Here is a 24,435-nt window from a genome sequence, read left to right as displayed (position 1 = left end):
AGAAAATGATGAAACCCATTCCACCAAATATCTCAAACAAAGAACAAGAGTGTCGTCGATCATTCTTCACAGCACCAGTCAGATGCAATGCTACTGGAAGGATACAACTGAAGTTCCTTCATCCATCTACACATTTGAAAGTCAGAAGAGTTCAATCAAAGCTCCTCCCTTTGTGATCAGCGAAACCCCTGTTCCAGCTACCAGTGTTTACAGCAGAATAAGAAGCTCATCAAGAAAGGCCTTTGTCAGCCTTTAAGGTCCAATTGAGATTGACCTTGTGACACCATGTACTCCAATTGATGTTTCACCAAAAACTCTTGTTGGTTCACCCGTTCCATTTGCTGAATCTTATCAACCACCATCACAGTCTCCAGAGTTGTCTCCACAAAATCAAGAAAGGCAAGCTCCTGCTGAGCCTCAAGCCACTCAGGAAGAAGAAGAACCTTTTAAGGGACCTCTCCCCCCTCTTGCAGGATATTTTCAGTTCTGCGTTGAAACTTTCCAAGAAAAGGTCATCTTCACTGACCCTGATGCTCCTTCCTCCTCAACGGCTACATCGACAACAAAGCTTATGAACTAATTTCTAAAGCTTGCCCAACATAGCGTTAACATCTCCTTTCCTTCAGTCTTAACCGAAAGATATCCTGATGTCTATCAAGATCTGGTCAGATACCACTTCTACACCTTCATCAAGACTGCTCACAAATCCCAATTTCAAGGGATTGATGAAATGATGACTGCCTTTGAAATTGACTCCATAGAGGCCGATATCTTTGATAAATTCAATGTCACAAATCTGTGGGATGCCATCCACGACTGGGTGTCAAACTTCAGGCAATACCTTCTTGCCATAGGATTGCTCAACTTTTCTCCGAACGAAGAAGAACCTACCAATGATGAGGAATTTTCCACAGAGCCACCTCATTTCACTCCTGCAACTGATGGCATGCAATCAGAGCAAGGGACTGAAGAAATACCAGCTGTTACAACTCAATCGACTGATGTAGAAATTCAATCTTTAAAGAAGAGACTCCAAGCTCAAGAGATAGAGATAACCGATCTCAAGGCCAAGTTTGCTTGTCTAGAGTCAACTGTTAGGAGTCTTCAGCATCAGAGTGGACATCATGCAACGGATGCAGCTGCAAGTTTTTCTGAAGGCCATAAGAAGGAAAGCAGAAAGGAGAAAGGGAAAAGTGAAGGAAGAGACAGAGATTGCAAAGTATTCTGAAAAAAGGTCTACCAAAAGACCTCGCAATGACTAATCTAGGTGATGTGGTAAGAGGGTGAAGAAAGTTGTGTTTTACCTGCTGTTTTTGTATGGCAAGATAGGTGAAAGGAACCAGTTAGAATTGTTTTTGAAAAAGTTTGTATCTTCATGTTTTCGCATTTTAACTTATTTTGTTTGGTAATTGATATCTCATCAGTTGTTGCTTTGGTCTGTAACTGATGACTTATCAGTTAATGTTTCTCTTAACTGAATTGAAGTTCTTTGTCGAAAGATAAATTCTCATTGTCTGTATCATGATTGTTGATTGCTGCTGGTACCATGTTATGATTATTTGTTGAGAATTGATTGGTTATATCTTTGAGGGAGAACTAAATTCAACTGTTCAGTTAAAGTCGTGGAACTGACTGATTACAACGATCAGTCGACCAGTGAGTAACTCAATTTATGTTATGTATCAAACGGAGTATATCAGGTAAATCAGTTATAAATCTTTACTTATAGTTTTTCAAATTGCTTAACTGATGAGTTACTTAAATAGCCTTAACTGATTGTTGGAAACTGAGACTGAAACATTATTGCTGGATAAGCCTTTTTTTAAAAAAAAATTGAACTTAAAAATTGCATCAATTTGTCCCGCCTTTGATATAATTTTATTCAGTCCTTTCCATTCTAGAGACTAAATCAAAACTTCCTTTATCACATAAATCTCTTATTTTAAGGAATTTTCCTGACGGGCATTTAATGCAGCTTTCAAAATCCATTAAATACACCTTGGCACGCGGATTTCAAACCGTCGGTGTCTTTTCAATGCCCTATGTAACTGTTCTTCTTCCACGATCACACTTCATCATTAGTTTCTTTCTCATCCCCACCTACCCCCTTTGTCTCTCCTTTCTCGCTTGCATGCAAACTAATCCCTAGTTCCACAGCAATCAACTGTGAGAAAATCTACTCGAAACTTTTTCTCTTTCAGAATCACAAAAATGGCGAAATCAAATTTAAAGAAATCGATAGATTGCAGCAACAAGGAAGTGCGGTATGAACAATCGATGGATGTACCTTCTTTTCAAACAAAACCAGGATACTTTGAAACATAAGAAATTTTATCAAGGCACCAATGGCTTTCCTTAGCCATCAAAGAAGCGCTCTATCTCCTGACGCCTCCGATCAAACAATTCTACCAAGAATTGCACTACAACGACTCCGGTGAACTCTTCACCAAAGTTCATGTCTTCACTTATTCGGACTTCGTAGTACAAGAAGAAGTTCCAATCAACATCACCAAAGTTGTTCGTGATTTGTTCAATCTTCCGAACAATGGTCCAAAACCCTCCTCTATCACTAATGAGGAGGCAAACAAAACCCTGAAGGAAGCAATGCTCAAGGCGAGTGATTCCACTGAAGGGACTCTCAAGATCTCCCTGTGCAAACCAGGTCATGTCTTATTGGCCAAAATTATTCAGATATGCTGGATTGGCGCCACAGGAACTCCAGACAAGGCTTCTCAGCCATAGAAGAACGTGATGGCTGCTCTAATGATGCAAGGTCCATTCAACTGGGAGCAAGCCTACCTCGAATTACTCTGTAGCGAACCTCACAACACAAAACCAGCAAACATGCTCTGACAAGGAAACAGAGCATCACAAATCATCATTGCTGGAACCAGTCATCTCCAAGTCTACTGGCTGGAGGCTTTGCTAGTAACTGATCAAATCCGCTTCTTCAAAGTGGCGAAGGGAGGACCCAAAACCTCCAAGAAAACAAAGGTGATTGTCATCTCATCACCTCAATCAGTTGAGACTGAACCTCTTGAGTCTCCCACTGAATCTCATCCCAGATCTTCTTCAACCCCCACTAAAATTCCATCCAAAATTCCCTCTGTCACCATCACAAACATACTCCACCGTCCTCGATCCACACCCAAAAAGACCTCTTCCAAATCTGTCTCACAGTCCACTTCCAAACTCACTTTCAAACCCACCTCACATCCCCCCAGAACTGCCCGTGGAATATATTAAGATCAAACGCAAGCCGTATCTAAAGTATGACTCTGATGAAAAAATAGATGGCAGGATCACGCACTGGAAAGGAAAAGAACCTCACAAAGTTGTCTTCGAGCTTTCTGAAGACACTGAAGATCCCATCCAGGCACTGTTGGACGTAATCACAAATCAACAACTGGAGATCGAGCGACTGCAGCATGAGAAAGAGCGCCAAGACATCTACGGCGCCAAATTCTTGTGAAAAATGCTTGAAATCGAGTCCACCATGACTGCTAACATGATTGACCACGATGTTCGCATTGGTGTTCTCAATCACAAACTTCTCAAACTTCGTCAAGAGCACTTCTCACATGTCAGATAACTCATCCCCATCACAGTCAGTGCCCCCGAACTGAAAAATGACCTCAATGACCTTCAAACACATGTACTGAAAGATGAACTCCAGTCAAAACAACAGCTTCTAGATTCTCAACATCGTCTCGACAGTCTACGCGTCAAATTTATGAAGGAATTCATGACTGCAACCGATGCCAAACTCCTTGTTGCAGAAGAGCTGCGACCAGTCTGAGAGTCACCCAATAATGCTCTCATCCAGAAGATGATTTCTGATATCTAGGAGCTCCAAGAGAAAGTTGGCTCTCTCCCTGGTGATGATGCCAAAAAGGGGGAAGAGTATTTGGATCCTGATTTTCCTGAACTCCCCGCAGAACTTGCAAAAGCTCTTGCTCTACCTCTCTCCTTACCTGTCCTGTTCCACCTGCCCCTGATCCCTCCATATCAAGTGAATACAGCAGAAAAAGTCCTAGAGAAGAAGATGCATCAAGAGTTCCTGAGCCTAAAGCCAAGAAAGCTTTGAATCTTGGTGGCAATGCTCCTTCTCCGCCTCCCACTTTTAATCTGCAAGAACAATAGAGAATAAGGCCATATGTTCAAGAAAGCCTCCTGGTATCCCATCTGTACAGATGTGAAAGAATAGATAAATGGGTACCTACATATATGAATGATTGGTAGGAAAAGTTAAAGGAAAGCTATACCAAGTGGGTAGTCTTTGCTAATCTGAAACTAACCCCCGATTTCCAAAGACAAGCCTAGAGATATTTCCTAACCAACTAGGTTGAAAGAGAAATGATCGAAAGGTTGTTCACTGGTCAGAAGAAAGCAAGGATACAAATGATTCCCTATCGACTGAAGAGATTTGTGTGCCCTCCAGGAGTCAGAAATGGTGTTAACCGAGATATCCTCAAGAGCGAAGCCAATGCCATGTGCAAGACATGGAATGTGACCAAGTACAGTAACTCAAAAGCTTTTCATGACATCTGGAAAACTGTTTTTCAGTTGTATGATCAGAAACCTTAGCTTGTTGAGTTTGTTTTCTCTTGTTTTGCTCTGTACCTTAACTAATTTCTCATCAGTTATTCTTAAATGAAATACAACTCCTTTTGATCTCAACTTGAAGACAATATCTTTTTGTCCAGGCTCTGATTATTTATTTCAATTTTGTCCTCGCTTTGTTTTTCTTTGTTTTGTGTTTCCTCTGTGTGCAAGTTTTTAGGTTATCTTGTTAAGGGGGAATAATATTCATCCTGTTTAGTAACTTGCCTTTTGGTTTCAGTCATTGTTTGTCTTAGAACTGTTGAATGGTTTTGGCATCATCAAAAATGGGAAAATTGTTGGGAACTTAATGAAATATCCAAGCCCTAGTTTTGATGATAACGCAATCCTTAAGTTTTCTTTGTAATAGACTAGAACTTTGTGAACTCAAGTGTTGGAGTTCCTTTTCTAGTTTAGCTAGTGTTCTGAAGACTGAAGACTGAAAACCGGAGGAATGAAGAATGAAGAACGAAGGACTGAAGACTGAAGACTGAAGAACTCGACTGTTGTTCACAACTAAAGACAGCAGTCAAATACTGATATTTGACTAGAATAAGTTTCTCAACTGAAGAATCAGTTATGACTGATTCATCTAATGTTGGCTATGTGGAATCAGCGGACTGATACAAAAGTCAAGTATCAGTTGATATTTTTCCTCGGACTGAACCTCCAACGTTAAAAGGAAGCCACGCGATCAAAGTACAGCCGCATTAAATGCAGAGATACAGAGGATCGTCCTTTCTCTGCAGAGCATTCCTTTTTTGTGATTACCTTTTCAGAGGCACCTTACCTCTTGTACCTGAGTACCCGTTTCTCACAAAACAAGAAACCTCAAAGATTGAAGCCTCAGCAAAATTCGAATTACTCTCCAACAGATGAATTCTTGAAGATCATCTTCGCCAACGGATCTATTCAAGACCTCTCCTATAAATAGAGCTCGAGGATCACTTCAGTCTTAACCGATTCAAATACACAAGCTGATACGCTACCGAAATTGCTACTCAGCCAATCAAAGCCTTCTAAAGTTTGAATCGAAGAAGAGAATCACAAAGCCAAAATCAGTCCATTGCTGATTATAGCTTAGAACCTTAGGCAAATATTTTTTATCCAAAGCCTAAGTTACTGATTACAGAGAGTCTGTTCTCTGTGATCTAGTTGGTAGTTTTCGAACCTCCTTTCATGTAACACCCCGTACTTTTATGAGTAGTAGTAGTGTCGAGACACTACAGAGAGTACTACGATACTAAGATATGAGATTATAATTAAGATGAGATGGAGTGTAACACCCCGCATTTTTCCTCATTATAAATATTTTTTTTTAGTTTTATTTTTAAGAGCACTGAGATATAAAAATAAGTTTATGATGAGATGAGATATCCCAATAGTTTGAGCTATTATATTTTCGATGATGGGACTAGAGAATGAAATACTCTGAGGAAATAAGGATGTATGGAGATGTTGGTTGAACATTGATAAAGTTAAAAATTTTCTTTTCTTTCATTAGTGGTAGCAGCTCTGGCGAAACCGAGCTCTGGCGTAGCCGAGCTCTGCTCTGGAAGCAGAGCTGAAGTTGAGCTCTGCTCTCGAAAAAGTTGATGAGTTTTCGAGTTTGCTCTTGTCTGCGCTGTTCTGCCTTGAGTCTTGTTTTACTTTGCCGAGTTGTGTTTGCTCTACTCTGAACCGAGAAGTCATTCCTCTGCTCTGACGGAGAATTCATTCATCTGCCCTGACGGAGAATTCATTCCTCTGCCCTGACAGAGAATTCATTCCTCTGCCCTGACAGAGAATTCATTCCTCTGCTCTGACAGAGAATTCATTCCTCTGCCCTGACAGAGAATTCATTCATCTGCTCTGAACAGAGAATTCATTCATCTGCTCTGAACAGAGATTTCATTCCTCTGCTCTGACAGAGAATTCATTCCTCTGCTCTGAACCGAGAATTCATTTCTCTGCTCTGACGTGAATTTTTGCTCTGCTCTGGCAAGCATTCCTCTGCTCTGGCGAGTATTTCTTCTCTGCTCTGACGAGCGAGGCAGAGCTGAGTGAACTCTGCTCTGGAGGCAGAGCTGAAATCAAGCTCTGCTCTGAGGGTTGAGATGTGCTCTGCTCTGGTGCGGAACCGACTTTAGAGAGAGAGGAGTCAAAGCAAGTGGATAAACATAGTTAACGGATAAGTTTTTTTTTGGATTATTAAGCATGTGTTTTATTTGAAACACTTGGTGGCTAAGTAAATGGGATTAAATAAAGCACCTTATTTCTCTTTCATACCTCATAACAGACGTCCCTTTCCTCTCTCTTTTCTCTCTCTTCTCTCTCGACTGTCTTCACCCAACACCATTGATGTGATAGTAAAAAAAAAAGAAACTTCACAAGCTACTTTTATGCCATAACCACCGATTAAATCAAGCTGAAAACACTTTTAAATCCGTAGAACAAAAGCTGGGTTGAAGGTTCGAGCTAGGAATCAAGAAGGTGGAGTAATACTTTTCTCTACACAAATCATATGAGTAAGCCTCTAAACACATGAATATACTCATAATTAAGCTGTATAAGCATGTATAAGCATGAAAACAACTCCTAATTCAAGCTGGTAATTTTCGAAAATTTCTAGGGTTGGAAGTTTTCTAAAATTTTGTCATCTTCTAACTTTAAGTGGAGAGTATATGCATGCTATTAAGATGTTATTTATTTGTCTTTGAATGAAAAGCGTGAATTGATTTTGAGATATGGAATATTAAGGTGTTAGGTTGTGTGATGTTGGAAAGTTGAAGTTCATGAAGAAAGTGAAGATTTGAGTGGTTATATGAGTTCTTGAGCATGCTATGATGTTAAGTGATGGTTTAGATTGATGATTAGAAGTGATGAAATGAGTTTTGGTATGAGTTTGTTGTTGAGAGTTATGATGTTATATTCAAGTTAGAGATGTTTTTGAGATATATGAGTTTTAAGTACAAATTGGAGAAATTTTGTAGGCCTACTGACCTACTGTGATCGATGGTTTGTCGATGTCTAATAGCTTTGAAAATTTTATAGCAAGTCCCTACATGAGTCTTGAGTACCCTGGTAAAATTCAAGCCATTTCAACTTCGTTTGATATTTCGTTAAAATGCAAAACCTAAATTGCACCTTATTACCGAGAATTTCAGAGAACAGGGGAAAGAGTCATTTATTTCAGTAGCTTCCTTTGTGATCTAGCTTTCCAAATTTTTATGGTATCAACCTTATTGTGTTATCTAGATATCCACCAAAGTTGAGCCTGGTTTGACAACGTTTACTATTTTTTCAAAAATTGTAACTTTCGGTTTCACAAAACTGCCAGAAATGGTAGATCGTGGTAAAAACATCATATCTCTCAAACCACTTGGAGTTTTCGACTCTACTTTTTTTTAATGAAATTAGACTCGAAGATCTTTTTTTCGGTATGAGCCTCGAGTCCAGGAGATGTCGGAGTCAGAACAGTTTAAATTTTGAAGTTGAGTCAGTGTAAAAACAGAGCATGTTTTGTTGATGTTTGATTGTGATTTCTTATGTGCCTTATGTGGTTGTGTTGCCTATGTGTTAAATGAGATTAGACGAACCTTATATGAGAGATAAATCGAGACTTAGAACCATGATTTTCTTGAAACCTATCCTTGAAATTAAGGATGTGAGATGAGTGGAGAGTTTATGTAGAGTTGAGTAAGGAGATAGAATATGAGATAGAGCATGAGTTAAGGCTTGAGAATTAGTCAATGAGTTTCTAATCAAGATTCAATTTATGACATGAACTTTCGATGATGATGATCCCTGAAGACACGAGCAGAGCATGGAAGTAAGTAACTCTACTTTGACGGGAGATTTTGAGTAAGGTCTTCAGGTGGGCATTATTTTGAGTATACAATTTAAGAGCTTTTCTAAACTATTTTAAATGATGATGAAATTATGAGATGTTTGATGTTTTGAGATTATGATGATGTTTGAGAATTATTGACTTGCCAATATTTTTATGATGATGTTGAGCTTGTATGTTTACCCTCTACTGATGAGTTGAGATGAGACGATCGGTACCTAGGCAGTTGATAGCTATCCTGCCAGGGCTAGTGTACACTGAGGTGACTGTGAGCCGTCTTCGGGTCGGCCGGTCACGGTGCTTGAGAAGGAGGCCGACTTCTCAGTACCTTGATGATGATGAAGAGTTGTAGATGTGGTACATACATGTCGAGTACTTGTCTGCAGACACTTAATTATGATGTTTATGGTTAAAACTGCTTGCACAGGTTCTTTTAAGATATAATTCATGTGTATTGCTGAAATGTGGCAAGTTCAATTTATAGCTCTATGAGCAGCTTTGTTTTCGGCGATATGCCCACTGAGTATTATGTACTCACGCCTTGCATGTATTTCTAAACGTGCAGGATAAGCGGAGGGGGAGTATGGTGCGGTGCTGGTGGGGAATGTTTCGGGTTGACGTTTTCTTTCTCTATCGTATGTCTGTTTTGTCGATAGAGTTTTGATATGAAGTTATGTTATAGTAAATCAAGCAGTTTACTCACGATTATGTGTCTTCATACATATAGTCGGTTCACCTTTTGTTATCACACTCTGAATATTATGACTCTACATAAAAATTGAGCTGTGTTTGTTTTGCTTTTCATGTTGAGATTCCTGATATTTATCGAGTTATGACGATGTTGACGACTATTCCCTTTTGATGAATTATGATGATCTTTCCTTAGCATGTTTCTTTGTGAGCTTCCGCTGTTGATCTATGTATTCTTTCCATCTTCCCCCTTTCTTTTATTAGTCGTATCGATACTCGGTCCCCGCTATTACTAGTGTCGGAACCGGGCTGCGACATTTCAACTGAGCGAAAAGAGTGTTTGAAGTTGTGTGGAGTTCAGACCAGTGTTCTGACTCCAGAGAAATCTTAGTGCCAGTGCGCGCTAAGTGTGTTTGAGAAATCCAACCCAAAGTGTTGGTGCTGAAACGTGTGGTTTTAGTTCTAGGTTTGTTGTGCACCCGTAAGCATAAGCCCAAAGTGTTTGTCAGTGTGATCTACTGATCGTGGATGTAGGAATTGGATTCCGAACCACGTAAAAATCTCTTTGTCGTTCATCGCTTTCAGTATTTACCTTCTTATCCGTGCAAAATCATTTTGTTAACTGAAACTGACTAACTGCAAAGTGAAACTAAATCTTGACGAAGTGGTTAATCACAAAAGTTATTTCTAAAGAATAGTTTTCCGCTGCCAAGTGTTATTTGTCTGACTGATTTATCTTTGGATAGTCAGGAGTATTCTTAACACTTCTCTGTTTTACAAACTAGACTGAAGCCTAACGCATACCAGTTAAAGTCTTGGACTTAACTGGTATCTCTTTACTGAAGAGAGTTTCAGTATCAGTCTTCAACCAAAGTCCTTCTTAACTCTTTCACTGTTAAAAGGTTGTGTTTGGTTTGTTGTTGTTTGAGAAAAATAGCCTATAGGTGTATTTCTCCCCCTCCCCCATACACCTATTCTAGACCTTCCGGGACCCAACAAAACTTAATCAACATAGGTTTTCGGTGCTTTTCCATCTTGCTCGTGATATATTGGTTGTCCCCATTTCTACCGTGGCATTTTTAGTACATGAGGAAGAGTACTTGATGCTTTTAGGACTTCTTTATCAGCCGAGATTGTTGAGTCACTCATATGCACTCAAGATTGGTTGAGGAGGTCAAAAGAGCCAATCTTCATTGAAGAGAATTTAGAAGACATAATAAAGCATTAGGGGTGAGCAAAACCGGACCAAAACCGACGGACCGGACCGAACCGATCGGTTTTTTCGGTCCGGGTCGGTTTTGGTCCATGTATTGGTCCGGTCCGGTCCTATTTTCTTGGACCAAAAATATTTCGGTTCGGTCCCGGTCCCGGGGAGGCCAAAACCGACGAAAACCGGACCGAACCGAATATATATATTTTAAATATATAATTAATATTTTTATTAATATTTATATTAATTTCTAATATTTTTATTAATATATTAATATTTTTATTAATTTCTAATATTTTTATTAATATTTTTATTAATTTCTAATGTTTTTATTAATATTTTTATTAATTTCTAATGTTTTTATTAATATTTTTATTAATATTATTAATTTTTTTATTAATTTTTAATATTTTAAAAATGGTCGGTTTTGGACCGAACCGGACCGAGGACCGATGGCGGTTTCGGTCCGGTTTCGGTTCGGTCCTAAGGTTTTGGTTGGTCCGGTTCGGTCCAAATTTTTTTGAAAATTCGGTCCTCGGTTTCGTCGGTCCGGTCCGGTCCGGACCGACTGCTCACCCCTATAAAGCATGAAGAAGGTAATTTATTAAAGTTTTTTCGATTCTATGATATATGTTGCATTGTTGCTTTCTATTATTATTCATTAAGTTCAACTTTTTGATTATTTTATTCTTGATTTGTAGCTATGAAGAGTTTTACCATCAATGACAAAAGTGAAGGTAGTGTGACTCAAGGAAAGAGCAACGAAGCATGAAGAATTGAAGACTTGAAAATTGTGAACTTTTTTTTGGATTCCAATTTTATTTGGACTTGGAGGTTATTTATTATGAACTTTGTGACTTTGTTTGGGTGGTTGTTTTAACTTGTTTATGGACTTTGTAACTTTTTATTGGAGTTAGTTTATGGATTTTATTCTATGGATTTTTATGTATTGAATTATTATTGTTAAACAGGTTAAAATATATTTAAAAATGGGAAAAAAAAATTCTAAAGTGTCGGATATTCTCGGTTTGGACCGAACCGGAGTCGGTTTCAGTCCAACTCCGGTTCGATCCTATGATTTAAGTTGGTCTGGGTCGGTCCGCATAATTTTTCTCCATCGGTCCTCGGTTAGGTTCGGATCAAATGCTCACCCCTAGTTCTCGGTGGCAGACACTTGGGTTGATTGGGGATTGTGGTTGAGATATGTCTCACTAGAGAGAAGGCATTGCCTTTTCTTTAGGCTGGCAATCTTTTTAAGCATTTATGAGCAATTTGAATTTCAATTTTTTCAGCACACACAATGTATGTGATGTTGTTGAGGTGTAAGCTTATCCACTAGTTGCTACTTGACTTGATCATTTGTGTTGTCAAGATTGTTTTAAATGTAGTATGTAATTTTGGCCTTTGTGCCATCCCACCCCCTCCCTTCGACCTTGTCAATGTGGTTGTATTCCATGGGTATGCCCGAGTTTAGTTTGTAATTTATTTTTGCTTTCTTTTTTTATTTATATATTTTACATTTTCGATCAAAAGAAAAAAGGTATATATTTGATTTTGTCCCATCGTATTAGCGCTTTAACGAAAATGTCCTACCTTTAGGATAAGTGCATAGAAGTGCCCATCGTATTAGTTTTCAGCTATTTGTGTCCCAAAATTTTTTCCAACACCTTAATGTTGACGTGAATTGCCGGGAATCCAAAGTGGTAAGTTATGTGGCATTTTATATTAAAAAAATAAACATAAATTAATATGTGGCATTTTCGTTGCAAAGTGATTTCTTTAGTAAGTCCTTTTCTCCGCCGCCTGCGCCGGAGTTGTGTTTGTGTAGGTGTTTGACGGCTACTAATTTGCCATCGTACAACTACTCTAGAAACACTGAATCAAATCCATCATTGTCGATTTTGTATTTAGGGTCGAAATGATTGGTGGATGCATCAAGCTCCTCGTAGGTGAACATCGGCGACAGTAGATTGGTGTAGCGGTGGCGGCGGAGGAAAATGATTGTGGGATTTTCCTCCGTGCCAGCAAATCTCTTCGTTTTGACCTAACCACGACAAAGGCGATATAGAACGCAATCAACAAGCATACAAACAGAGAAATAATCCCCAGAATCGCGATTTTGTTTGGGTTTTATTGTTGGATCATTGGTTTTGGTGAGAAACAAATTAACAAATTATTTCCTCTAATACGAGGAATTGAAGCAGCACAATCCATAATTAGCTCTGCAAGATTTGGACCTGAAGAAATAGGGGTTGTGATTTTCATCCTACTCCACTTTAAATCATATTCTTAGAATGTTGTCGATGACTCCACGACAAGTAGAGTTTTTACAGAAGAAGAAAAAAAAGCTTTAACGTGGAGCACCAAAGTCGATATCACGCTGCAGATGGGCATGGCCGTCAAGTACGTGCACTTCTTTGTCTGCTACCCGTGGTCCATAGAGGGGCTTACATGTATTTATGTTTTTTTTTTGTGAACATAAAATGCCACATAACTCGCCAATTAGGATTCTCAGCATTCCACGTCAACACTCAAGCGTCGAAAAAAAAGAATCAGGACACAAATAATCGAAAACTGATACAATTGATACTTTTATGCACTTATCCTAAAGATAGGATATTTTCATTAAAATGTTACTCCCTCCGTCCACAAAAAATAATCCATTTTTGTCATTATGAGATGTCCACAAAAATTCATCCCTTTCCATTTTTGAAAACTTTCTATCATATAATGGGCTTCATTAGGGATGGCAACGGGCCGGATCTGTAACACCCCGATAATTTAGACTTATTTTATAAGTTTAATTAATAGTATTTTCTTGTATAGCTTATTTTTTTAAAATAATTACATGATACATATAGATATGCACCATTAATTTTATCTAGACTATTATTATTATTATTATTAGTATTAGTATTATTTTTGTTTCCTATTAGAACTAGAACTCTTTAAAAACTAGTATAAATATGGGATCTATTTTCAAACCCTAAAACAGACGGACACACTAATTAATTAGGGTTTTAGAGAGCAGAGAGGGCCAGGAACGTGTGGAGTCAGATTTTCGCAGAAAATCAAATTCTGGCAGTTTCCGGAGAACGGCCATAACTTCCTCCACAGAACTCCGATTCAAGCGAAACAGGCGGCCACGGAAAGCTCTCTCGAAGATGAAGAAGTCGTATTTTTGGGCAAAATACGATTTGAGGACGTTTGAGGCTTCAAACGAAGGCTTGAAGCTGACTGGTCTGTTCAACTGCGATTTTGACGAATTCTTCTGGTGCGGCGCAATTAAGACCTCGTTCTGGATTTTGATTGAATTTATAAGCTTCGATATTAAGGTGAGGGATTTTACGCTTATTCATATGGTTATATATGTTTTTATTATCGCGTTTGATTACTTGTTTACGTGCATCTTATGACTATCTATGTTATGTGTGATCATGGGACCTAAGCCATTGATCTATGTTATGTGCGATCATGGGACCTAAGCCATCGATCTATGTTATGTGCGATCATGGGACCTAAGCCATTGATCTATGTTGATAAGTTGATCATGGGACCTAAGTCATTGATCTATGTATGTGTTTGGTCATGGGACTTAAGCCATCGACTCAAACTATGATTATGTTTGTCAAGGGGCTCTAGTCTCTTGGCGTATGTTTGCAAGTATGATAACGTGATTTAATTATATATGTGATGTATATGGATATTTGTTATGTTCCTCACTGAGTATATTTTCAATATGCTCACCCCTTATCGTTTCAGTTTTGCAGTTTCTGAGTCGAAGTGGCCATGGAAGTGGAGAATGACTAGGGATAAGGATTTTACATTGAACATTTTAGTTGAACTTATTAAGTTTTATTTTATTTTTATGATACTACTTTAGTTTTGGCAAATTGATATTTTTTTAATTAGTTTAAATTTTAATAGTCAAGAAGTTTTATTTTTATCTATTAGTTCTTTAAATTTTGGATTGCAAAGTTTCCAGATCCGTTTTCATATATCAGATCCAGATCCGGATCCAGATCCGCGGATCTGAAAATTTTGGATCCACATCCAGATCCGTCAGATCCATGAATCCGCGGGTCCAGATCCATGGATCTACTGTTGTAGACAAGCTCATGGCTGAACTTCCGGCGGCAGTGGAGTCTGGCGGCGAGCCGAACTGGAGTGACAGAGAGGCGACGGTCGAACTGGAGTCGCACGAATCGGAGCGTGCTGCTGCTGTTCCCGCCTTCACCGGCGGCGGGCGGACGAATTGGAGAAGGAGACCGGCGATGGGAGTGAAGCGGCTGCAGTCGCATGAACTGGAGTGTGATGCACTGCTATCAATCTATCAAAGAAAGAAAAAAAGATAGCCATTATTTTGCTCTAACATGCTAGATAATCTTGAGCTAAGAGAAGCTAACTTTCCAATAACATGAGCCCAACTTTAGAGAATGGTGATCACTGCAAACCAAATGTAAAAAAGAAAATAGAATTTGAACTGCAGAAATACAGAGAACCCAACTTTCCAATAATTAATCAAGAATTCGAAGTTCTTGAGGAGGAAAAAGATTCGATTTTTTTCTTTTTTCTTTTTACCAAAATTAATATTTTCAAGAACATACCTTTGGGCCATTGTGGAAGTGGTTGAGGCAGAGAAAAAGGCTCTGGTTCTTGAAGAATCTCTTGAAAATCACCAAAACACTCCCACCACCCAACTGACATTTTCCCTTTTGAATTCTTAAAAAAATATATTGATCAAACCAAGAATTTCGAAAACCCACAAAGAAAAATAGAAGTTTTTTCTTTTTCTTTGTTCAAGATAGGTGCAAATTAGTGGGATGCTTTGTTACGTTTCTTTGGGAGAAGTTCGGTGAGAAGACGGCAAAGTAACCAACTGAGAGAGAGAAGAGAGAGAGCTGCTGCTATTCCCGACTTCTCCGGCGGCGGGCGGGCGAATTGGAGAAGGCGACCGGCGATGGAGGTGAGGCGGCGTGACTGAGGCCGAGAAGGGAGTGAGTCGAGCGATGGAGGTCAGGCGGCGCAGCGCGGGAGTGAGAAGAAGTGAAGAACCGAGAGGGGAGAGAGATGAATTAGAAATTAGGTTTTCAAAGTAATTCTAATTTTTTTATTATTTTTAATTTTTAATATATATAATATTATTAATAAAATAAATATAAAAAATAAATAATATATTTTAAATTAAATCCGAATCTCAAATGTCAAAATCCAGATTTAGATCCGTTTTAGAAAATGAGATCCAGATCCAGATCAGCGGATCCAAAAAATTGAGATCCAGATCCGTATCCGTGGATACGGATCTGGACCGGGTCCAGGATCCACTGCCATCCCTAGGCTTCATTCTCCACTCACAATACAATTAATTATCATTATAAACACTACTTTTAAGTGAACTACTTTTATTAAAATTCGTGTCACCCACCTTTAGGACTATTTTTGGTGGACGGAGTGAGTAATATATTGGAACAAAATCAAATATTAACGTAAAGAAAAATATCATCCACTAAGGTCAAAATACATTGCGCTTTCCTATGAAATAAGGAGATATCAAAGGTTATACAACCGATTCACAAATTGATGTGTATGTTTCACCATTTTTTAGGCACGAGTAATAAAAAATCCAGTTATCCCGACCCCAGCTGACCCTATTTAAGGATAACACTTTGGCTTGCATTCAGAAATCATTAGTCTGCTTGAAAAACCTTAGGCCTGATGTGAATCAAAATGCTCAAAGATATTCAACAAAGCTGAAAGCTAATGTATAAGAACAGGAAAATAAATACATAAGATCATTAACAAGCGAAGCCTATATTATTTCATAACTTGCAAATTCTTTCAGGATTAAGGACAACACTGGGATCTTCTGTCACATAATACGACAGTTCTGTTGAGACTCGAACATCTCTGGCGACCTGCAGCAGCAAAAACAATAACTCATCACCTATTCTCCCAAGTAAAATCAAGAAACATATGGAAGGTGAAGAAAAAGAAATTACAACAGCCAAAACCCAGACACTGCAAGCGATTCGCATCAAGCAGAAGTTTAACTTTAGAAGCATGTCTAGGAATTACGAAATAGGTTCATCAGACATATGGAACAACGAGCTCAAAAGCTCGAGACAGTTCCCAATCATGCAATCTACTTTATGCAGTTATCCACTACGTAAATGTACATAAGGAATTGAACTTATAAATTCGCTCTTTATCTCTGTAAGAATTGATTGCTACAACTGCACACACTGTTTGCAGTTGAAATTGCTTGAGGAACACACATCTTCTTAAGTCTCGAGCAATATATTATTCTTTTGTATATTACCAAAAATCTGCAAAAATCTGTGCCTTCGCTTCAACATTTTTTCACAAAATTTAAACTAGAATCATAACTCAAACTACAACATGATTAGTATGGAAACACAATTTCTCTGACTCAAGTATAATGATTAACATACTTGGCCTGTGGAAATATTATGTTCTTCCAGGGCTAAAAATATCTAGAACAGAAACAGAATATATATACTTACAATTGTCCGAGATTCGATAGATCAAAGTCTGGGGCAAGCTCTTGCACGATATCATTCGGTGGTTGACCACACTCTTGCATTTTCTGCATAAGCTCAACAATCTTGTTGAAGTTTTCAGGCTCAGCTTCGTACACTTGATTCAGATCTTTTATAAACTGGTATTGATGAGAATATCGGGCATACTCTTCATCTGTGAGTTTGCCTTTATTCTCTTCCAACCATGTGGGGTAGCGTTCACCAATTTCTTTCATAGGTTCATAAAGGATTTCCTTGGACAGGAGCTGTTGCATCATGGTTTCTACAATTGACTCCATATCCTGCAAATAAGAGGCCAAAAGTCACTTGTATCACTTTTAGATGAAGTAAAACATAAATAAGAAGGAAATTTAAAATAAAATATCAAGCATGAGCTTCGAAATCTCCAACTTTGAGCATGTTTCAAAAAATGTCCACAACTTATGTTTTCACTTATCGACTTTGGAAAAAGTACAATTTATGTCCATCCTTATAAAATCCATGGACGTGGTCACCTCGCTGGATTATTAGGTGGACTCTTAGGGTTTAGGTTTTCTCTACAATTTTATATTAAATAATGTAGATTCTGGCTAGGTGATTCATTATTCCATTATCGGATTCTGTAAGGCCGGACATAAATCAACCTTTTTCCAAAGTTGAGAGTTTTTGAAAAGTGAAAAAATAAGCCGGGAATATTTTTGAAAATGCTAAAAGTTGGGGACGCAAACTATGATTAATCCAAAAAATAATTGTACATAACCATGTTGTATGTTGGACCGGAGGATAGGCTATAAAGGATGGTCAGTTATCAGCAAAGCGAAAAAGGACATCACTACAAATTAGCAATTCCAATAACCAAATGACTTCATTACCATCAATCCAACATCTTCTACATTTAGTTTCATGAAATGCAAACTGCCCATCATCTATGAAAAATGTTACTCCCTCTGTCTCACTTATAAGTGACTCAAAACTTTTCGGCACGGGAATTAAGGATGTGTAAATTAGTTAATAGTGGTAGGGCCTACACTTTTTAAGGGTTAAATTTTTCTATTTGTGAAAATAGGCCATTTATGGTGGGATGGCCCAAAATGGAATACAGGCCACTTTTAGTGGGAGAGGGAGTATAAAACACCCAATTAATACATGTTCATCAGGTGAATGAAATTTTGAGCCAAAATTACAACAAGATACTATCACAAGTTTGCAAAGATGGACATTGAGGAACATCACTTTTATAATCTACCTAAACATTTAGTTGATACCTTATACATGTTATTGCATTCATTCATTGACATGTGGAGTACATCTAACCGTACAACCAGGTCAATTATCAGTAGATTTTAGGGATGGCAATTCTTAACACGACACTATAGTACAACACGGGCACGCATAAAAAAATTATAACAAAAAATATCCTTATGATTTGGAGTAAAATCGTGATCTTGAGTGAGAAGTACATAGGAGAGTGCTGCGTATTTTATAAGTTAAGTGAAATTACCTTATATGTTGAGTATAGATGAAGTGCAAGAGATTTGTAGCTTTTATGAAAATTTAGATTTTTAATATATTATCCAATTCTATATATCATTATGATTTTTATATATACTTTGTCTTCTTAATAAATAAAAAATTAGAATCACGAATATATATATAAGTAAGAACATTAAATAATGAAAAGAGAAAAGGTGTGTGAGTGTGTTGGTCTAGTGGTAGAGTGGTGAAAGTTCGAGGTCAAAGGTCAGAGTGCAAATCCACCATGACACGGTTTTTAAATTTTTGTTTATCTGACCCAATAAAAACAACAAAAAAATAAAATAAAGAGAAAAAATGGGTGTATGTGTTGGCCTAGATATAGAGTGCATAATAATTTAGGCCAAAGGTCTCAGATTCTTTAAATTTAATGTTATAATTACCCAAAAAAAATGAGTTTGTGTATCTTGGTCTAGTCTTAGAGTGGTTAATATTTTATACCAAAGGTCTCATATTCAAGTCTATTGTCACGCGATCTTAAATTTAATTGTCAATGATAAATAAATAAAAAAAAGAAACTGAAGTGTGTATTGGCCTAATGGTAGAGTGGTGTTATTGTCTAAAGGTCTTAGATTTGAGTCCACCATCACATAATATTTTAAAATTATCGAAGATTGGTTTTTGCATTCATTTAGAAATAAATTGAAAGCAACAATAATCATTTTTAACATGAAACAATTTTTACTAAGAACTTGTTTAATAGGCTTACATGTTAGTGCTTATCATGTTCTGGGTTTAAAAAAAAAGCACGCCAAGGCGTAGGGCTTAGGCTAGGCGCAGGTCCAGGGCGTTTTTAACATGAGGTGCACCCACCTACCAGAGGCGCACGGGAGGCGCGCCTAGGCGCAAAAGCCTCGAGGCGTGCACCTTTGGTAGTTTATTTGAATTTTTTTTTTTTTCAGGCGGCGCGCCTCAAGGCTAAAACTAAAAGGCTGTGTGAGTCGGTTTCGTGCATGAGGCGGTCAAAGAACAGCCAAGTAAATTTGTGTATATTAAATTATTTGTTTGTGTATATTAAATTATTTTCTTGCATGAGCAGTCAATTTTTTGTGTATATATTATATTTTTTCTTTTTTAAATTTCAATGAGGCCAAGTAACAGCCGCATCTTTTTATTAGAAAGGGCCCATTCAGCCGCAACTTTTACACAAAAAGGATTTGCCTCTAAGTAATATATGGAGGTATAAATATATTATAACCTATACTTGTAACCCACAACTTTTTAGTTTTTTTTTAAATATTTTCAAGTTTTAGTTTAATTATTTGAAGACTTATACACCCATAAGTATATTTTTTTATGGTGTTATTTATTGTTTTAAATAATGTATTTGTATGTTTTAAGTAGAAAATATATTAGAATTTGTATATTTTAGGTGGGCCTCCCCTACGAAAAGCCCACACCTAAGCCCTGCGCCTAGGCTACAGGGCAGTTTGCGCCTCGGGCTTTTTTAAACAAAGATTGTGTCGTTCTACATGATACCAATGTTGTGAAAAGCTTAAGGCGAGATTGAGGTGTTCTGCTTCGTAGAGCCGAGGCGTAAACCTCACACCGAGCAACAAAAAACTCACAATAATTAAACAAAGAATAGCACCATATAGCAATAAAAAGATATATAAATTATGAGTTTATAAGTTAAAATACTTGACTGTCATCATCCACATGCACAAGGAACTTATCCATCGACCCTTTTATGCTCCTTGTGTCGCCATCAGATTCATGTATAGGATTCGACCTGCCATTGTCACTATCAGATTCATGTGTAGGATTCGAACGACCATGAAAGTACGCTCCAGAATCAACCATATCATTGAATTGTTCCTGTCGTTTTTCTTTAACTATCGTCCCCTTCTTCAGATAATCCAATATATCTTGTTTGACTTCATTTGGAACTTTTGGGCAAGCCCTTACATTTTTATGTGTGCAAGCAAGATGATCCTTCATTCTCAAAACTCCACCTTTAATTTCTTATTTTCAAAATTTACATTCAAGATACTTATATAGTTTTCCTTTTCCTGATGAATTTGGAATTTTTGTAGCATACTTTCGAGCATGATCCTTTTGATATACTTTCGAGCATGATCCTTTTGATTCATAATTGGGAAATTGAAAAGATCCTGCTTGGAAGTATGCGACATAAATTCCAAATCCATCAGGATAACTATATAAGTATCTTGAATGCAAATTTTGCAAAAGAGATATAGGTGGAGTTTTGAGAATGAAGAATCTATTGCTTGCACACATAAGAATGTAAAGGCTTGCCCAAAAGTTTCAAATGAAGTCAAACAAGAAATATTGGACTATCTGAAGAAGGGGATGATAGATAAAGAAAAACGATAGGAACAATTCAATGATATGGTTGATTCTGGAGCATACTTTCATGGTTGTTCGAATCGTACATGCGAATCTGATAGTAACAGTGGCAATTCGAATCCTATATATGAATTTGATGATGACACAAGAAGCATAAAAAAGCCGATACATAAGTTCCTTATGCACGTGGATGATGATGCTACCGGGGGTCAAGAGAAGCAATAATTTATTTTGTTTATTTTAAGACTTAATACATTTATACTCCCTACGTCCCATCCCAGCTTTTAGTATCCAACTTTTCTTTTTTGGTTATCCCACATTTTAGTATCCATTTCTATTTTTAATAAAAGTAGGTGAGACCCTTGCTCCACTTTAATTATTTTAACACTCACATAAAAGGTGGGACCCTTATTTCACTCACAACACTCAACCACTTTACTAAAACTCGTGCTACTCTCAAATGGATACTAAAAACTAGGACGGAGAAGTAATTTATATATTTTTTTATTGCTATATGGTGCTATTCATTGTTTATAATTATTATGATTATTTTTGTTGTTGCTCGGTGTGAGGCTTACGCCTCAAACCACCTCGAGGCTTACCACCTCGCTCGACGAGGCAAAACGCCTCAATCCCGCCTTAAGCTTTTCACAACATTGGGTGTTTAACAAAAATGTGCCCACTTGCAGCATTTTCCAATTAAATAATTTTATTGTGAATTATATTCCTATCAAATGTTGTTAAAAAGGTTGGGAGCCCCTCTGATGGTTGGAAATATGAATAGGTTAGAATTTGATCAGAAAATACCTACACATTCCGATTTGAATGATAAAAATGTTCTTAATTTAAAAGGAACTGCAGGGAAGGACCAACTGTTCGTTCTTTCTAAAGAAACCATGAGCAGCCATATTCAACTCGAGAATTGCTATTGAACAAAAACCAAAATCCACTTATGAAACGGCAAAAAACCATCAAGTAAAAACCATAAACTACATTAAATTTAGTAAGCTATACTAACCTGTGAGCCTGCAAGCTCCTCAAACTGCTTGACCCAATCCTCCATCATCGGGTCTCCACCAAAGCCATCTCCAGCCATTGGGGGTCGAGGCCCAGACACCGATTCCAACCCTTTCACCGCCTCCCTAGTTTGCTCTCTCAGCTGATCAAGTGCTTCCGTAATGTGTGATTCTCGCTTCGATGGTTGTACCTTTTGTTTACCCTTTTTCTTGATTTTCAAATCAGGCAACCCCATCCCTAACCCTTGAACGTTTCCACTAGTCAATGAACAACCCTCTCCATTTTTATAACCATTATCATCCACACCTCTATAATCCCACAAAACAAATATCAATATACACGTCTACATGAAAGAAATCCAGAAGTGAATATATAATTAAATAATACAATCCTTAATCAATCACAGCCCTGAACCAAAACATAAAGCACAATCCACTTGATTCTCTACAACCCAATCAAAGAAAAGAAAGAAAACTACGTAATTTATGGAAAGATGAAGATTATACCTTTGAACAGAAGATGTGAGATTAAGGCTCTGGAAATCATCCAAAGCACCTGAAAATTGTTTTGAAAACGTATTTAAAATCAACTGGCTGGGGTTCAGCCCGTCTCCATATTCATCCAAATAAATACAAAATCCAAGAAAACAAGGAGAAAAAGAACAACATAAAGGGGTTATTCCTCTTACTGTCAAGAAGTTGGTCTATATCGTCGGAGTGGTCAGCCATCAAAATACTTGTTCTTGGTTTCTCCAACTATAACTTCAATTACTACTGAACCGCTCCTTTTATTGATTGTTCATATACTCTCAATATACTTATGGCCGTGTCTTGAGCTTCAATGCGGATCCTATTCTGCTTCCTCGGAGTTTGATCCTCTGGTTCAACCTTTAAAGTATATACATTATATAAGCATGATGAGATCTTCACAATCACCTCAAGGGAATAGCACTAAAGTCTATGAAAGATTTTCACAGTAAAGTTTAATTACTTTCTCTCCTACTGCCTATCTAGATTTCACATTATACAGTTACCTTTCAGTTCAGGCCGACGCTCCTGCAGCAGCCCCTTATCAACTCCTCGATCAATTGGTGCTGCCTTTCGTTCAAGTTTCTGACACAAGGTAACAGGGGGTGCAAATAAGTTCAACAATGTTCAACAATACTGACCAGTGGATCAATGGCATCCCATTTCAAACAAATATAACGTCAAAACCAATGTCTAGAAGGTGTACAGTATGGAAATTCATACATGATAATGAACCATAGATATGGCAACAAACATATCAGAGAAATAGAGAGCGAAAAAACTGAAAGATAAAATGAGGTAAATGGTACACTCAAGACAAAGGATCTTGAGGCAATATAGCAACTATGAGAATCATCATCTAATTATTATAGTCATGATATAAGCAAACATACATTTTGAAGGAAAGTTTAACTAAGGAAAAACTAGAGTTTCTTTCTAGTTAGGCAATAAGGTAAGACAATAGCTACCGTTAATTGCATTTAAATGGAAGCAAAAGATATAAAAAAAAAAAACAAAAAAATAATGTATTTCTCCTCCATTCAAACTGGAAGTACAAATTATCCACAACCTATATACCCCAATTTCGTTATATGTATTAAAATCAACTCATGAATAAAAATCAAATAAAATTTTAAACGATCATCAGCAGAAGGAAAACCAAAGAAGAAGAGACATGGCTGGTCGTTGGGAGGAGGGGACCGATGGAAGGGCAATTAATTTGGGAATTCTTAGTTAACTCATCAATTAGGCATTTTATAGAACAAGTGGAAGGCGCAAAGCACTATCCTTTTCTCCTATAATTCTCAAAAGCTTCACAGAACCACCCAAGCAAGCAATACTCTTCCATCGAGCACCAAGAAGCATACTCGAAGCTTTAAAACGTCCAAAACCATCCAAATTCGACATCCAAATATAACAGCTTTAAGCACTGATTCAGCAGCAAATTTCACAGTAAGACAAAACAATTATTTTAACCTTAAATTTGCTCCAGCAGCCGCTGAAAATGATGAACGGCGGCGGCAGAGAGAGGGCGGTGCGCCGGCAAAAACAGGGCTAGACTTCAAGGAAGAGAGAGAAAGAAAAAGGAGGTCGAGTGGTCGAGCGGTGTCGCTTATTTTAATTAAGAATGGCTTTTTTTTAAATAATTATTTGTTTATTGAATTTTTAAAAAAAATTAAGAAACGCTTTTTGTGCCAAAATAAAAATAGAGCAGTGATAAATATACATATTCCCTCCCGCTCATGAAGCATGACACACTTCTTTTCGGCACGGGAATTAAGAAATTGGTATTTCGTGTATTAAGTGTGATAGGTGGAAAAGTGAAAATGTGAATAAAGGGTAAATTTTTTGCTATTTTTAGAAACGTGTCATGCTTCGTGGGACAGACAAAAAAGGAAACTGTGTCATGCTTCGTGGGACGGAGGGAGTATTATGTATATATATAATTGGATATTTTTATCAAAGTGCAACATTTCCAAAAATAATTACATAATTATATTGTATTCATAATTATCCTTTACGATCATTAAGGAATGAATAATAAATTAAAATTTGAATCCATAATCTTTTCATAATAATAAAATATTTTAATAAATTAAAAATAACTAATTCCATATTCCACTAATAGAAGAAATATTGATATTCAACTCCATCGCATTTTTAATTAACTAGAAGAGC

General features: G+C 37.4%; 1 protein-coding gene across 2 annotated transcripts; it reads right to left on the bottom strand.

Annotated features, from left to right (window-relative positions):
* Positions 1-15,982: 15,982 nt before the first annotated feature.
* Positions 15,983-23,893, bottom strand: LOC131020006 (peroxisome biogenesis protein 19-2). 2 transcript variants are annotated; one of them, XM_057948639.1, is made up of 7 exons: positions 23,734-23,893; positions 22,764-22,842; positions 22,419-22,617; positions 22,237-22,285; positions 21,732-22,038; positions 16,856-17,172; positions 15,983-16,246 (listed from the first exon to the last, which is right to left on the bottom strand). In XM_057948639.1, exons 3-7 carry the CDS (start codon positions 22,456-22,458, stop codon positions 16,201-16,203), a joined length of 759 nt encoding a protein of 252 aa, XP_057804622.1. In that variant the 5' UTR covers positions 22,459-22,617; positions 22,764-22,842; positions 23,734-23,893; the 3' UTR covers positions 15,983-16,200. The 2 variants fall into 2 exon arrangements, with proteins under 2 accessions (XP_057804622.1, XP_057804623.1); XM_057948640.1 differs by lacking the exons at positions 22,419-22,617; positions 22,764-22,842; positions 23,734-23,893 and having other exon boundaries at positions 21,732-21,973; positions 22,237-22,270.
* Positions 23,894-24,435: the final 542 nt, after the last annotated feature.

The sequence above is a fragment of the Salvia miltiorrhiza genome, chromosome 4 (genome assembly GCF_028751815.1).
Source record: "Salvia miltiorrhiza cultivar Shanhuang (shh) chromosome 4, IMPLAD_Smil_shh, whole genome shotgun sequence".
In the NCBI taxonomy this organism is placed as follows: Eukaryota; Viridiplantae; Streptophyta; class Magnoliopsida; order Lamiales; family Lamiaceae; genus Salvia; species Salvia miltiorrhiza.
This window is presented reverse-complemented; position numbering and strand designations above follow the sequence as displayed.